Genomic DNA, 18139 nt, shown 5'->3' on the forward strand with positions numbered 1-18139 from the left:
ACACATTTTAACAAAAATGTATATCAAGAAAAAAATGCTTTATGGCTATTAATAGGCACTATTATGATCAGTCTTCCTTCTAAGTATCAATAATTGATTCTAAGCTAAGCTAAACTTACTAGATAAGCTGTTCTACTATGTGGAAATATCATGCTTATTTTAGAAAGGCACTCTGCCAAACAACTAAACATATTATTTATGGCTTTTTCTTTTACAACTTTCAGCAAAGCTTTGTTTATTTGTTTACTGTGGTGTCTATTTGAAGTTTGTAATATCAACCATGATAATCTTAATGAGACTGAAATGTTTCTAATTTTGTAATGTGTAATTAGATATTCAAACTCTTCCTTCCAAACATTTGGAATAAAGCAAAAATAATTTTTAATCACTTGTCAAGATTCTTTAACAGGCTTTTAATCAATAGCTGATTACTGTAAGCTTCTAAAACACATTTTGATATGTGATAGTTAAATAAAATATAATCACAAAACTGTTTTACTCATGTTGGAAATTGCAGTACGGTATTAAAATATGCATTCATAACCAAGAATGAAATGTGCTTTTGTTACCCCATATTTACATGGCACTTGCAGGAAATGTAACAGTTGAAATTGGCTAACCTTTGGAAGATGCTTTATGCTTTTTTTTTAATGTGTTGATTTAAAAATGTTTTATTTGGCAGATAGCATTTAATGCTTATGTGTTGTGTATTGCATAATTCACAGGCTGATAACAGCTTTTCCTCTAGTCAGTCTGCTGATCTCCTGCAGTGGACTACAGCTAAAACCATGAAGGTCCTTTCTAACACAACTCTGACCACAAAGGCTGTGTTGCATGCTGTCAGTGATCGACAGTGGTGGAAGAAGTCAATAGCTTATCTTCGACCGTTGCATGTAAGAAGAAACCATATGTTAGTTTTCCGGTTGTTATGCTTTGGTTTGTTAAGTGCATCATTACTTTGTGTTCCATAGGGGATTTTGTTATGGGCCTTTTATAGGAAAACAGAAAATACACAGAAATATTATATGTACCTCAAAGTTCTGGAGTATGCATTTTATTTTTGTGTGTTCAGATTTTCCCTTAACTTTAGTGGAGTGAAATGGAGAATTAAAGTGTAAGTCCCGATATCTTATGATACCTTAACATCTGATGTGATTTCAATAATGGCTTTCCTTCTGTTTCTGAAAGGGTCAAGAGTTTGGAGATGCATTAAAAAACACCTCTGGAGCAAATGCAACCATTGAAAAACAAGGGTGCCATCCATTTTACGAAACTCTGATTGACAATCCATATCTTTCAGATGTAAGTTTAAAGCCTACTAGTACTTTTTAAACACTCCTAATAACCTTACTTACACAATGTTTTGGAGCTAGATAATAGATGAGATCATATCCAATTGGCATTGGGAAGAGTTAACGTATTGAATATTAAGTGCTTTTCTAGCTATAATAATTATTTTAGGGGTAGTTGAAATATTTAAATATGTTGCTATGCTTTAAACCCGTTCTACAGAATGAAATAACTTATACCATGTATGAGCACGCTCCTTTGGAAAGCTTCGCAGAAGTATTGTTGAGAACAGGAAAGCTTGCAGAAACTAAAAGTGAAGGACATGATCTGTTTCCTGCTACAGAAGGTAAAATATATACATGTTTGTCTGGGCATACAGTGTGTCTATTTATATATTGATTATTTTTTATATATTTACCGTGTTTCCCCGAAAATACGACATGTCCTGATAATAAGGCCATGCCACATTTTTCTGGTGGGCAAAAATATAAGCCCTCCCTGACAAATAAGCCCTCTGGACAACCCCCGACCTCCGGCCAGGCAGAGTGCCGCTCACCAACCTAGCGGTATCCCGAAGGTGCCAAGCCGCAGGAACCGGGGGGGAGGCAAAGGTGATCACGTTGCTTGGCGCCTTTGGGATACCGCTAGATTGGTGAGCAGTGCTGTGCCCAGCTGAAGGGGGTTGCCGGGCGGCTGCTCTCTTGCGAGCGGGCTCCCAAACAGCCGGGCACAGCCTCATGGGCGAATGGCTGTGTTGTGCTGTCGCAGCAGCGCAATACAGCAGCCATGAAGCAGCCATGCTCATGAGCAGCCACCCGGCAAACCCCCTTTCCACCGGGCACAACGCCATTCACTGACCTAGGGGTATCGCCAAGCCGCGTGAGCGTCTGTTCACCACCGCCCGGCTCCTGGGGCTTGGCGCCTTCGAAATGCCAGTGAATGGCGCTCTATACGGCTGGAGAGGGAGGTTGTGCGAGTTCTGCTCTCACCCGCGTGTCTCCCAGCCTCACAAGGCCCTGCCCAGCTCTCCCCGCAGAGCCAGAGCACCTCTGCTGCCGCCGCCACCGCATGGCTTTTGCAGCGGCTTCCAAACCGAGTCTTCCGGCAGTGGCCGCTCTGGGCATATGTTCTATGGTTGTGGGCCAGCTGCTGACAGAGTGTACAACCATAAAGCGTACGCCCAGAGCGGCCACTGCCGGAAGACTTGGTTTGGAAGCCGCAGAAAAAGCAATGCGGCGGCGGCAGCGGAGGTGCCCTGGCTCTGCAGGGCCAGGGCATCGTGAGGCTGGGAGGCACGCGGGTGAGAGCAGAACAGCCGCTCACGCAACTCCCCTTTCCAGCCATGCCGAGCACCATTCACTGGCATTTCGAAGGCGCCAAGCCACGGGAGCTGGGCGGCGGTGAAGAGGTGCTCACACAGCTTGGCGATACCCCTAGGTCAGTTAATGGTGCTGTGCCTTGCTGAAAAGGGGGTTTGCCAGGTGGCTGCTCGTGAGCGTGGTCGCTTCATGGCTGCTGTGTTGCGCTGCTGCGACAGCACAACACAGCCATTCGCCCATGAGGCTGTGCCCGGCTCTTTGGGAGCCCGCCCGGAAGAGAGCAGCTGCCCTGCAACCCCAAAACAATAAACCTTCCCCTCATAATAAGGCCCAAGCCATATTTTGTGGGTAAAAAGAAAATAAGACCCTGTCTTATTTTGGGGAAAACACGGTGTATATATATACACAATGGGATATCACAGCTGACAGTTCTTTAGCTGCTATTTGCCTTCATACACATTGACGTCTATATGTGCTGTAGCATCATCATCATGATTCGTTACACTGTCAGCCAGATGTTTAGTCTGGATTTGGCATTTTTGTTCCCCTATCAATTCCTTCCCCAGGATCTCCTGAAATGGGGAGATGTTGTTTGATGGTGTTAAAAGTATCATCACAGAATGTAAGTTGAGAAGCTGCCTTTTGCAATTGACTGAACATGATTTTGTCAATGCCGATGGTGTCATTCTGCCCATGTCCTAAGCCATGGACAATGCTCATGGAAAATACGTACAGTCATAGTTGGTAATATGGTCAATATGGTAATATGGTAAACATTTGGTCAATTTAGGTGAATATATGGCAAAGGAATAAAGATAAAAACATGATTGATTTGATTGTTTATAGTAGATTGAGATACAAGGGTAATGAGAAGTTTTGAATGAGGGACAGCCATTACTGGATAGTCTTCAAAAAGAAAAGGGAAAAAAACAATAAGAGAGAGAGAAATCCTATATGAAAAATAGAAAATAGACATAAGAAATTCCATGGAAGCTGCTTTGGAACAGAACTAAAACAATTACTTTGCTAAGTGCTGCAGAAATTTGTGTTGCAGGGAGAGGGGGGAGGGAATAAGAGGAAGATACTATATAATGCATTTAGAGGGAAATATAGTCAAAATGAACAATGAAATATTAGAAAGACTAAGAAAATGCAGGATGATTTTAGCAATAATGGTTTTGGAAGTGAATAAGCAGGCTAAAGAATGAGATTCTAGCAGAAAGAATGGAATTACAAATGAAAGTGATTAAATGAAATGGGATGGAGCTGAAATGAGGTAATGCAGGAAAGAATATACTAGAAATTTGCAAGGTATACTGATCTATAATGACAACAAAGTAATGAAAGTTGTGAACATTTTGAAAAAGTTGTAAGACTGCAGATGTAGATGTAACAAGAGAATTGTAGAAATATCAGTGTGATTTGCTTTATGGATTGGTTGTGGAGTTTCTTTAATTCATATATAAAATTCCACTATGCCTGACATTTGGAAGACTGCTGTTTTAGTGTACACAAAAACTCCAGGGGATTAGCTTGCTCCCTGTGCCTGGAAAGCTGTTTGGCCTTAATGGGCAGTATGTCGTATGTTGCAAAGGATGTATGCTTGTCAAAAGAAGCTTCAATGGCTATCTATAAGAATTTGCTTTTGCTGTCTGAGTTATGTGGAAGTTAGAGTTGGCTGTCAAGAGAAACATAAACATAAGTTGAATGCACTCCTGAAGAAGAAAAATGGGAGAAGATAGGGTCAGGAATGAATGCATGCTGAATGGATGTGGATTGAATATAAAAAAAGGTAACGGAGACAAAACTGGTTTAGTCATATAGGCAGTGTAGAAATTTATATAGTGGAAACATGGATATTCGGAAGGACAGATACAGAGAATGATGGTAGTCTAAATCAGGGATGGGTTGCTGCCAGTGTTACCGCCGGTTCGGTGCGTGTGCAGTTCTCTATAAATTGTTTTGCGTATGTGCAGGACTTTAAAAAGGACTAAAAAACATGTCGGCAAACGGGAAACCAGCCAGCCTGCTGTCCCTACCGGTTTGGCGACCAAGTCGCAATTTCCACTACCGGTTCACCTGAACCGGTAGCAACCCACCTCTGGTCTAAATTATAGTTATATTTCATTTCCTTTTTAATTTATTTGTTTACTTCTTTTCCCATGCTTTGTATAACATCGATTACTCCAAAAGGGAATGGCATGATGAAAAATGACACTAATTAATTTTGTTTACATGTTTCTTCCCACATGAACATTCATACAAAGTTGCTCATTTATAACTGACTTGCTTTAATGTAGATAAATGTTATTTGACATTGTTGGCCTAAGAAAATCTATCACTGTCAAAGTTTCCAGGGAAACAGCTGAATTTGAATGTCCAGGATGATGCCCTATGACTCCGCATGTATAAGATACTTCAGAGAAAAAAGGATCTAGTTCAGAATCTTGTTAATTCCTTTTAGTAGAAGTCAGATTCTTTTTTGGAGGACTTTCAAGAGATTTTATTCACTTGTTTAGCACTTAGCAATAGCAATAGCACTTTGATTTATATACCACTTTGTCAGTGACGTGCGGTGAGGTTTATGGCTGGTGAGGCTGGCGACGTCATCAAACCGCGTGTTTGCTCCGATCGCACGGGTGCAGCCCGACCGGACAAGTGTCTCTTCTCAGAAATGTCAGAAAGGGACAGGGAGGTTGCCACAGCTCCACTGAGAAGACATTTCTGAGAAGAGAAACTTCTCCTTTCTCCTCCTTCCCCCCCCCCCTCACTCCCTTCTAGCACTGATGCTGTTACCTAGGCATTTTTTGCATCGGGCGAGCCCGGGATCCTTGCAAGGGGAATGGGATCACGTTTGCAGGAGGCTCCTCAGCGCCAGCCTCAGATCAGCGCGAGCCACGGTCCACTTCCCCTGCACACGTGGTCCCATTCCCCTCCTTCCTGAGCCAACATGAAGGGGACCGCGGCTGCACTGATCTGAGGCTGGTGCTGAGGAGCCTCCTGCACATGTGGTCCCATTCCCCTTGCAAGGATCCTGGGCTTGCCCGATGCAAAAAAATGCCTAGGTAACATCACCAGTGCTAGAAGGGAGTGGGGGGGGGAGGAGAAAGGACAAGTTTCTCTTCTCAGAAATGTCAGAAAGGAACAGGCAGGCTGCCACAGCTCCACTGAGAAGACATTTCTGAAAAGAGAAACTTCTCCTTTCTCCTCCTCCCCCCCTTCTAGCACTGATGCTGTTACCTAGGCATTTTTTGCAACGGGCGAGCCCGGGATCCTTGCAAGGGGAATGGGACCACGTGTGCAGGACCACGGCTGTGCTGATCTGAGGCTGGCGCTGAGGAGCCTCCTGCACACGTGGTCCCATTCCCCTTGCAAGGATCCCGGGCTCGCCCGATGCAATAAATGACGAGATCGGCGCACTTGGGGCTGCTGCTGCGATGTCCAGGGAGGCTAAACCAAGCCGCGCGCCTCTCCCAGCCACTTTCACGGCTTCCCGGAGTAATTTTTTTATTTATTTTCATGACGAGAGTGGTGAGGCTCTGTCTCCCCTGCCTTCCCTGACTGTACGTCACTGCACTTCGCAGTAGCCCTGTCTAAGTAGTTTACAGAGCTAGCATATTGCCCCCAACAATCTGGGTCCCCATTTTACCGACCTCGGAAGGATGAAAAGCTGAGTCAATCTTGAGCCAGTCAGGATTGAACTCCCAAACAGCAGTTGACAGTCAACACAATTAGCCTGCAATCCTGCACTCTAACTACTACGCCACCACACAGTATATTTATGGTGTATATTTTTAGTATATTTATGGAATAAATGAGCAGAAAAATGAAAGATTTTGACCCACACATTCTGTACATGTATCCTAGCCGTTATACTATATTGCTAGGTCAGAAAGAAAAAAAAATGTCAAGACTTTTAAAATATACACCATAAATCCACCAAACTTTTCCTCTGATTTTCAAAAAAAAAAATTTGATATTATCTGTAAGATTCTTTCCCTGTATATTGACAATTCTGAAATTTGCCAAGTATAAAACTAACAAAACACAGAAAAAAAAAATCAGTTTTTTCTAGTTAAAGTTTCATAACAGTTTTCCTCAATCGACAACATAATCTTTATATTTTTGTTGTTTAGTAGATATATATAAGCTGCTCTTGTTGTATTCGGGTCTTCTCCCATGTAAGATTGAGATTGTCTTGGCAACGTTTCAGCGAGGTCCCACACGCCATCTTCAGGCTGGTGTTTTCGGCTTTGTGCTTGTGCGAGTAAAGCGTGATCAGAGCTGCTGTCTTTCTATAAATCTTGGTGGGGGTGTGTGGAGTGCTGGCTTTGTTGCTGTAAGTGGGTTGATTGGCTGTGTAGTTGCATCCTGATTGGTAGATGTAGTTGATGTTTGTAGATTGGTCGGCTGTTTTGTATCATCTGTTGTGTGGCTGAGGTGCTGGCTCTGTGTCCATTGTTCTTTTGTGTTGTAATGACTTGGGTGGTGGGTGGGGTTCATTTGTTGACTAGGGTTGGTTTCCAGATGTCTGGTAGGCCGGAGGTATCGTCACGTTTATTCATGTTGCAAGGTGTTTCTCTATTTCGATGGCTTTCATAATTATTCTCTTGTTGAAGTGGGGTTTTTTTTGGGGGGGGGGGGAGATTAATTTGGTTCCTTCAAAATCGCCTAGCTGAAAAAACACCAGCCTGAAGATGGCGAGTGGGACCTCGCCGAAACTATATATATACATATATATGTATTTGTGTTACAACCCCTGGTATGACTATTATCAGTACAATTACAACATACATACATACATACATACATACATACATACATACATACATGTGTATGTGTATGTGTATGTATGTGTATGTATGTATATGTATGTATATGTATGTATATATATGTATATATATATTTATATTTATATATAGCATTTGTGCTGATAAATAAATAAAGGGAAACTAGTATAGATCTATTTCAAGCTATTTAGCTCTCATCAACTAGCCATACCCTTACTGGGAATTGAACCTGTGCTGTATTACAGTTAGGCAGTTGTAATAGCCACTAAGCCACAGGCTCTCCTCCTTTATCAGCTAAGCCAGGAAAATAGGTATGTACCCTTACTGGGGTTAGTGGCTATTACAACTGCCTAATATGTAATACAGCTCAGGTTCAATTCCCAGTAAGGGTATGGCTAGCTGATGAGAGCTAACTGGCTTGAAATAGATCTATACTAGTCTCCCTTTATTTACTTATCAGCACAAATGTAACAAGGCAACATTAAAAAAAATGGCTTTCTGCCTGGATGGCTCCTAGGGTGAGCCGATAGACAGAAAAAGGGAAGCAGTATGCTCCATCCCATATTTGGCTATACCAGGGGTTGTGACACAATACATACATACATACATACATACATGCACACACACACACACACACACACGCACACACATATATACACACACACATACACATACACACACACACACACACATATATACACACATATATAGCAACACAGCAGCAGCCATGAGATGACCATGCTAGCTGCCTCCTGCACTTCAAAAATAATAAGACATCCCCAAAAATAAGGCCAAGCACTTATTTTGGGGGTCAAAAGAAAATAAGACTCTGCCTTATTTTCAGGGAAATACAGTTCATACATACACATACGTAGGCTTTAGGTGATTATGGTTCTTAAATTTTTATAATAGATTGACTCTGCACTTGAGAAATTCTATGTTGCTTTGGGAGAATATGTGCTTTCTTGTAAAATATCCCATTTCCAGTCCCAGACAGAAATCCTAGAACGTCATTTCCAGTTTGGGAAGGCTATATTCATTTTGATGGCCCAGCAGTCTGGTTTGGAGAAAGGCAACTGAGCTCAGTATTGCTCAGAAATCATTGTCAGTACTACTTGTATCTTTCCTTGCATTGGGAATACTTACCAGCTGGAATACTGAATTATAGATTTCAGATATTTCCATAACTCTTTCATTGCAGTAATGGTTTGTAAAATGGTAATATGCTTGCTGCATTCTTTCCCATGATAAATGCTTGATTAATGGTTGAGTCTTGTGTTACATAAAGAGTGATAAATACAGATGTGCTGACTGGCAGAAGCAACATATTTCACGTGGTCATGCTGCTTGTTTCTCTAAATGTTCATAACTTTTATATAATTGCTTTCGTTTTAAAGCCAGCCAATTTGGTAATGTAAATCAGCCTGAAAAATGTTTCAACTGTCACCCTGACTCGAAAATAAACTTTTATGAAGACAGGGTGGATAAAGTGTTCAACAACCATGCTCTCCGTAGTGCCTTGATGAGAATATGGAAGAAGCACCGGCCCAATTGGGATTATAAAATACCGCTTTGGTTGGATCTTGCAGACACCATGGGGATTATGAATATTAAGTCACTCGGGGGTTGTTTATATAAAGATGTGCTTATTGCTGATGGGGGCGAATGGAAGTTAAAAACTTTGGAACAGCTGTTGAAGAAGGAATTACCTTAAACTGGTTACATTATATACAGCTTCAGAAGAGATGGGAAGAAGATCGCAGGGTCGGTTTTATGGATAAAGAAGTGGAACTGATTAAGCAGATAAAAGAGACTGGTCCAAAACAAGTTAAAAGAATATATAATGTACTGTTAGAAAGAGACTCAGAAAATGAATTGGTTAAGGATTGTATGATTAAATGGGCTCAGAATTTTGGTGAAGTGGTTATGTTGGAAACGTGGGAAAAAATATGGATTCAGAATGTTAAATTTACACAGTCACAGAATTTAAGGGAGAATTTTTATAAAATGTTTTACAGATGGTATTTAGATCCTAAAAAATTATCATGCATGTACCCAAATGTTCAACCAAAATGCTGGAGATGCGGGTGTCTAGATGCTACTTTTTTCATGTATGGTGGACTTGTAACAAGGTGAAAGCTTTTTGGATAAAGATATGGTGGGTTATGCAGAATGTATTTAAGAAAAGAATACAATTCACTCCGCAAATGTTTTTATTGGGTATAGTTAAGGATTTTACCAAAGGGGAAACAAAATTGGCCTTGTATATGGTTACAGCAGCTAGGTTGTTGATTGCGCAACATTGGAAAAAAGATTTTTTACCGACAATTGATCAATGGATTCAGAAGGTGGCAGGGTTCGCCGAAATGGCAAAAATCTCAGCTTTCTTAAAAGCTCAGAAACAGGAGGAATATACACAGGAGTGGGCAAAATGGATTGATTATATACAGAATAAATACCAGACTAGGAGTTATTATCTAGTCTTTAGGTAAGAATGTTTAGACCGATAGATGATCAGAGTAAATAGTATATGGGATGTTTGGAATTGTTAGAGTGGTATACAGCGGAAGTCAGGGGGGTGGGTTTGTGTGGGAGGTGGGGGAGGGTTAGGGTGGAGGGTGGGGCAATATATATATATGAATAAATTAGAAGATGGGATTAATGAAACATTGTTAGGCTAGGAGAAATTTATATTAAGAGTTATAGATGTTAAATTAGCTTAGAAAATGATCAATGTGTTATTATTAATTTAAGAGAAATTTATATAGTGTTTGTTGGGAGGAGAGGGGTTATGAGTAATCTATTTTAAGATGGGGGGAGGGGAGGGGGTAAAGTGTTTGGTATAATATTTGAATGTGAATTTTTGCGGGGGGGTTGGGGGGGTATAGCATTTGTATGAGATTTATATTGTGTGGAGGGGGGGTGAAAACGGGGAAAATTTGTTTGTACAAAACTCTTTTAATAAAAAAAAAAAAAGAAAATAAACCAAAGCATTATCTCAATCTAATTATTAATTGCTACTGAACTGATTAGCGTTAATTGAATGTATAGATGACCCTTATGCCTGGAACTGAATGAAAAGAAATGTATAGAACTTAATATGTTCAAAGGTTGGAGATGTCAACATTTGAACTTTTATGTCTCTTTCTCTATTGCAGTCCTGTTACAGTTGGCCAGCGAAGCTTTGCCAAATGACATGACATTATCTCTGGCTTACCTGCTTGCTTTACCCCAGGTATGTTCATGGATGAGACATGCTTCGTTGCTGCACTTATCTCTTACCTGCTTCTTCTATTGCATTTGAATTTAATTTCCTTGACAGGATAAACATACAGAATGCTTCAGCTCAAAAAAAAAAGGTAGCTTCTGTTATATTAGGTTCTGAAGACATTTCAACACATAATCTGATGTGAGGCTGCTGGGGGAAGAAATGGTACTTTCCTCTTCATTCTAGTGCACCAGCCTTTTCACTGCCCCAGTTTTGATTCAACTGACACTGAACCACAAAAATCAAACCGCCATATCAGTGATAACCCAATCCTAAACCATGGTACTTTAAAGGTCCAACATTAAAAAGATATTTGTTAAAAAATTCACATGAACAAGCTATCAGACATACACAATTCTTTTTCATCTCTAAAATGTTGATTTTTTTTGTATACTAATATTATGGACAAATGTAAATTCATGAAATAAACCCTCTAAACCCATTCATTTATTCAGTGAGTTAATTATGGTAGTTGTAATTTCTGAAGATCAGACAGACAGAAATAAAGTATAATACTGCATACCTTGCCTGGGAATTATTGATTTATTTTATTGACACATGCACATCTCAGACCAATCCAATCTAGCCAGGCTTCCCCTACCACTTCTGATGGTCAGACCTGGCACTCATAAATCATTCCAAAATCACTGTTTTTAACTATTACCCCCACCATCACCTTTACAGGTGCCATTAGCTATAAGAACTTTTAAATACTACTGCTTTTAGATTTTGTAGTTGAGGCAGAAAAAAAATGAAAGATTGATTTTGGGATTTGCTGATTAGATATGTTTGTTGTTATAGAAATGGCTCTTGTATATTAGATATGCAGATGCAAAACGTTGAAGCTGTACTGTTATTACTTTTATTGTACTGCAGCAGAAAAGAATTAGAAGTTAATACTTTTCCCCTCTTCACTTTATCCCACACTTCTTTCTCTCCCTTTCCCCTTTCCCACTGTCTCTATTTTCACTTGTATTTTATATTTTGATAAATTTAATAAAAAAAAAATTATAAGAAGGAGTTAGATGTATTGGGTTGTCTTTTCCAAAGTCAAATGAGGCTGTAGACCTCCAGTCAAGCAGAAGAAACAATGGCTGGGGGTAGGGGCAGGAGAACATCAATTCATCTGAAGCGCTGCGTAACATACGTTGCAGATCCAAACAATATAGCCTTTGTAAATGACCAATGGAAATTTTGTCAATGTGCAAATTTTATAAGTGCCATCTGAGATTTTTTGTATAGTAGACATTGTGCTGATAAACCATTGGAACCTTCACAGTCCCTTTATACCATTATTTTATTTATATTATATTATATTATATTTTTTAATTATTATTTATGCTGTACTCTTTCAATTATTATTCTAGAACCATCATTAAAGACATTATATGCTTATCAATATAATTTTGTATTAGCTACATTAATTCTTTTCTTCTAGGTGGTGGATGCCAACAAGTGCTTTGAAAAACAGCCTCCTTCTGCTCTCTCACTCCAGCTGGCAAGTTATTACTATAGTCTACAAATCTACGCTCACTTGGCACCATGTTTCAAGGATGAATGCCACCCTCTTTACAGGGTAAGTTTATATTTATTTATTTATTAATATTATATTTATTTATTTTTTCTATAAACACACACTAATACTATGCTATAAATCTAATGTGCAAATTAAATCTAAATCAGGAATAACCTACTTATCTTAGCCAACTTGAATATTGGCCTTTTATCTTGAATCCTGTAGAACAGTGGTTCCCAAACTTTTTCAGTCCACCGCCCCCTTGGTGCTACAAACTGATCCTCAGTGCCCCCCACCCAGTGGTGGAATTCAATTTTTTTTACTACCGGTTCTGTGGGCGTGGCTTGGTGGGTGTGGCTGGGGGGGTCATGTGACTGGGCGGTTTGCACGACGGAAGGAAGATAGTAACAGTAAAATTCAAAACTGTAACAATTAATTGCACATTTATTCAAAATCCAATTTAAAAACATTTTAGTTAATGTTAATTCAACAAAATTGTTGAACATGATCCAGTGATGTCAGGTTTTCAAAGTCTGATAGTCATTTTTCAAGAACCTTAGTAACTAGTAACTTAGTAAACTCAGTAAAATTTAGTAACTTCTTCACTGTTCAGTAAATTCTGTGTAATACAGTACATGCCTGATCATTCACACACACACACTGCTGCCTTTTGTTTTTGTTTTTTTCAAAATAACAGGGCGGGGTGGGGGTAGAGAAGAAAGAAGACTTTGTTCTGTGGTATCTGCCATTTCAGAAATGCTCATTAGACTGCCCCACGTGATCAGTCTTTCTGTATTCCTCAATATATTGGTGCCCAGCAGCTGGTCAAAATCCTAATAGTACTTATGGAGCTGTAGATGATATTATGGCAAAATAACAAGCTTTGCAGCTCATGTATACTCACACAATATAAGAGTGATGCCATTATCCAGGTTTATCTGTGACAAAGGTCTCACTGTGCATAAATATCAAGATAGGAAGGGCACTTTATTAAAAAAAAACTGTAGTGTTTTGACTGCATTTGATTATAAAACATCTTGTTTGGCATACTGGGAACATTTGGACAGAATTTTCTTCTAATATGGGACGTTGTTCTATCATAATTTTGTTTTGCTTTGATTTTTCAGTATGTAACAATATCCAACTTTAGACAGTAATTAGACCACTTTTTTATTTACTTTTTTAAAAACAGTATGTGTTGGAAATGCTTATCCCTTTTCCACAATCTCCCCTATATTTCATCCTTCAATGAGATTATTTTGCAACTCAAAGTTTGAGAAACCACCCCAAGTGCCCTTCCTCCTACTCCTCGCTTTTTAAGGCCACCTCTATGAATGGAGCGACGAGGCAGAGGGAGGCTAGCCTGTCTCTCTTCACCCCCCACCGCATGTTTACCTGTGTTTCATTTCTAAGATGGGAAGGTTAGAGGCAGGCAAGAGTGGCGCGTCCATGTGGAGCGGGTGCAAGAGGGATTGGGGGAGTGGCTCCGTTGCACACATGCACTGCGGTGCAATCCTCGCGGAGGCAGCTCATAACACAGTCCCGGAAAGGGAGTCAGAAATAAAGCCATTTATAAAAGCGCGCGAGAGGCAGGCAAGCGCTCTTGTGAAGTGACCTTGGATTCGCTGCATAATGCAGCACCAATTCCCAATCCCTAAAATGCAGGCCCAAGGACAGCCCCGTTCAGTCCCGCATCTCTTCTCCGTGCACAGCACACGCAGAGTCGTATCAGAGGAGAAATGCAGGGAAAAGGCTCTTCTCTTCTTTCTCTGCCCCCCCCCCCCCATTTGCCTCCACCCCCAGCCTGACATGCTTGTATGCCTCCTGAGCGAGCGAGCGAGCAAAAAATCCTTCCAGTCTTTGGGACGTTAGACTGAATTTCACCCCTGCAAGTGCTCAGATGACTGGCGGCCAACAGAGCCCCAGGCAGAATTGCACCCTGCGAGGGGGCCATCTCCAGCACTCCTCTGCCATCTCCTTTGCCTCTTAGTGCCCCCTGCCGCCACCCCCTTACCTCTTAGTGCCCCCTCAGTCATCCCACCGCCCCGCAGAGGGAGGTACCACCCACTTTGGGAACCACTGCTGTAGAAGAACAAAATCCCCAGTGTAGTTTTCCCAAAATAGATTATTATTAGACTTCAGGCTGGGCATGATTACAAATCTGGGTTTTCCATATGCTTAAACCCATATTCAGGAAGTTGTTTGTACCAGAAGCTGACAAGTACAATATAGTCAGATAAGTTCTTTACTTTGCAGATGTAAGATGTAAGCCAGTGCAATATATAGTAAGCTCTGGAATTCACTTTTTCAGGAAACGGTGGTGACAAAATACCTAAGAGTATCAGTCATTTCTAAGTATGAGAGTGACACATTCCAAAAATATTGCTAGCCAATTTTTCACAAGGTGATATTAAAACTTCCAGAATTATTAGGCAACATGGTCAGACTTTAATTCTAAAAGCAGTCATTTTAGCTTATTCAGAGAGTACCAAATGAGGTAATGCTAATATATGGATATACTGTATATTCCAAATAATTCACCTGCTTATTTTTCAGAATTCTTACATTTGTATTTCCTGTCTTGATATGTTATTTGAAAAGAGGAAAAGTAAAGAAATCCAATTCAGTTCATGTAAACAGCTGGAATTTGAAAAAGAGGGAGAGCTATACTTTTTTTTTTAAATAGAATAGAATAGCATAGAATTCTTTATTGGCCAAGTGTGATTGGACACACAAGGAATTTGTCTTTAGTGCATTTGTTATATGCTCTCAGTGAACATAAAAGAAAAGATACATTTGTCATGAGTCATGAGATATAACACGTAATTATAGTCATAGGGTACAAGTAAGCAATCAAATCACATTAGGAAACAATCAGTATAAATTGGAAGGATACAAGCAACAAAGTTACAGTCCTGCGGTCATAAGTGGGAGGAGATGGATGATAGGAACTATGAGAAAACTAATAGTAATAGTAATGCAGCCTTAGTGAATATTTTGACAGTGTTGAGGGAATTATTTGTTTAGCAGAGTGATGGCATTCGGGGGAAAAACTGTTCTTGTGTCTAGTTGTTCTGGTGTGCAGTGCTCTATAGTGTCGCTTTGAGGGTAGGAGTTGAAACAATTTATGTCCAGGATGTGAGGGGACTGTAAATATTTTCACAGCCCTCTTTTTGACTCGTGCAGTATACAGGTCCTCAATGGAAATCAGGTTGGTAGTAATTGTTTTTTCCACAATTCTAATTATCCTCTGAATAATTAGTCTGTCTTGTTGGGTTGCAGAACCAAACCAGACAGTTACAGAGGTGCAGATGACAAGCTCAATAATTCCTCTGTAGAACTCTATCAGCAACTCCTGGGCAGGTTGAGCTTTCTGAATTAGCACAGAAAGAACATTTTTGTTGTGCTTTTTTGACGATGTTTTTGATGTTAGGTGTCCATTTTAGGTCTTGCGATATGATAGAACCTAGAAATTTGAAGGTCTCTACTGTTGATACTGTATTGTCTAGTATTGTAAGAGGTGGCAATATGGGGTGGTTTCTCCTAAAGTCTCCCACCTTTTCTATGGTTTTGAGTGTGTTCAGTTCCAGATTGTTCCAGTCGCACCACGAGGCTAGTTGTTCAACCTCCTGTCTGTATGCGGATTCATTGTTTAAGAGATGGATCGTTGGAGGTCCACTCATTGGTATATAGAGAGAAGAGAAGTGGAGAGAACACACAGCCTTGGGAGCACCCTGTGCTAATTGTACAGGTATCAATGTGATTCTGCATAGCTTCACCTGCTGCTTCCTATATAGACATAGTCCTGACAATTGCTACAATAATGCTGATATATAGGACTTGTTTTATAAATAGTCTGTCAAGTTCAAAACGTTGATTTAACTTTTAAAGTGGTGGCTCCTTGAGAGAGATTTTGAGAAAAATCACTATAGTTAAAGGAAAGGATGCAGCAACTCATCCTTCTTTATATCAATTCGGGAGAAAGAGACCTATGTATTAAAACATGTATTTGTTGTCAGCATGTCCAGTTAAATCTTCAACTTTAAAAATTGGTAAGACAGCAGTGTAGATGAAATGATCATATTTTGTAGATTGCTAAGCTTTTAAAATTCCAATATAAGTGGAACACACTTTCTAGAATGCAGTTATAGGGTATCAAACAAGTAAATGGTGTTTTGGTTATTGATAACTTAAAAGAAACCTTTATTAGGTTACTGTGAAGAGCAACCAGTAATATTTTATAAAAATAGAATGGGATGTAGTGAAATCTTACAGCATACCTCAGTACTTGATGGAACTAAGTAAATTGTGGATCTCGACCCCCACCATGAAACTGGTAGAGTCACAAAGCAATATTGTAAAATGCAGGAGTTTTTATTAGGTATATGCATTGATAATATTTAATTTGAACTACAATTTGGAAAAAAATATTAGACTCATTTACATCCAAAGGTAAAATCTAAATCTTTATTTACAAATAAGAGGCTTGTAAATTAACAAGGGCAAATAAATTTTACTTATCTTTGAAAAATTGAATGAAATTTGTACATGGAGTAGTTCCTTCTAAAAGATAAAGCTGCCTAATTTAAAACAAAACAAACTGGAGGTTTGAAAGAAACTTCTATTTTTTAATCTTTAAAAAGAAAAAAGAACTCACTGATCACTTTTATTTCCTGGTAAAATTGAAAGGAATGTTCAAGCTTTTTTGTCGGTTCTGAGGGTACCAGAACTCTTACAATAAATAGATTTAAGGGTTTGGTACTAGAACAACTTTTAAGAGTTTGAATGCTCCCCCAGCTAAAAAAAAGAATACATTTATTGCCTGTCAATTTTTATGATCAATTGCAATTTAAGAAATGCTTATAGTACAAAAATTTGCAAGTGGAGGAATCTGCAAAATTTGAGAAAATAAAGTGATTTTTTATTGTTGCTGCTAGGAGTGTGTTTTGAAGATAAGGATTTTTTTTTGTTTGCTTGCTTGCTGTCTTGCTTTTGTTTGGAAATGATTAAAGGGTATGAAAGTAAGATGTTTTCTTCCCACCCACCCCAACCCCCGATGTACCCTGACATTTTGAATACAATTAAAAAATGTCATCATAACATGATTAATTGGACAAAGGTAAATCTCAGTGTGTTGTGAATTAATTCTACAGGCTGACCCCAAGGATTTAATTCAGATGGTCACAAAGCATGTTACCAACTCCAGCTATGCGGACTGGCCAGAAGAAATAGCAATGCTGATTAAACATCTTCAGTACTATAATGAACGACTATTGGATTTCACCCAGGCTCAAATTCTTCAAGGGCTTGGCAAAGGAGTGGATGTCCAAAGGTTTACAGCAGATGGTCAATACAAGAGGGAAACCATATTGGGTTTGGCAGAGTAAGTGGTGTCTACTTAGTACAGTGGTTCTCAACTTTCCTAATGCCGTGACCCTTTAATACAGTTCCTCATGTTGTGGTGACCCCCAACCATAAAATTATTTTTGTTGTTACTCTATAACTCTAATTTTGCTACTGTTATGAATCGTAATGTAAATATCTGATATGCAGGATGTATTTTTATTGTTATAAATTAAATCATAGTGATTAATCACAAAAACAATATGTAATTATATATTGTGAAATATTTCTTAATATAACTATATATTAAGATAATATCTCTTTCTGTCTCTCTGTCTGTGTGTGTGGGGGGGGGGTTCTTTGTCTCTCTCCCTCTCCCCCCTCTATGTCTCTCTGTCATTCTCTCTCTGTATCTCTCTGTCTCACTCCTTCCTCCCCCATCTCTGTCACTCTGTGTGTGTGTGTGTGTCTGTCTGTCTGTCTGTCTGTCTCTCACTCACTCTGTGTGTTTGTCTGTCTGTCTCTCACTCAGTCACTCACTCACTTAATCACCCATTCTGTGTGTGTGTCTCTCTCTGTGTGTGTGTCTCTCTCTCTCTGTTTCTCCCTCCCT

General features: G+C 39.6%; 1 protein-coding gene across 1 annotated transcript in view; it reads left to right on the forward strand.

Annotated features, from left to right (window-relative positions):
* Window positions 1–18139, forward strand: part of NBAS (NBAS subunit of NRZ tethering complex) — a 179926-nt gene that overhangs the window by 109182 nt on the left and 52605 nt on the right. The window contains exons 36-41 of the mRNA XM_081945203.1: window positions 726–893; window positions 1189–1302; window positions 1513–1636; window positions 10558–10634; window positions 12106–12243; window positions 17337–17566. Of these exons, the coding sequence (XP_081801329.1) occupies window positions 726–893; window positions 1189–1302; window positions 1513–1636; window positions 10558–10634; window positions 12106–12243; window positions 17337–17566 (851 nt within the window). The remainder of the gene's footprint in view (window positions 1–725; window positions 894–1188; window positions 1303–1512; window positions 1637–10557; window positions 10635–12105; window positions 12244–17336; window positions 17567–18139) is intronic.

Source organism: Natrix helvetica (genome assembly GCF_964273705.1).
Source record: "Natrix helvetica genome assembly, chromosome: 2".
NCBI lineage: Eukaryota > Metazoa > Chordata > Lepidosauria > Squamata > Natricidae > Natrix > Natrix helvetica.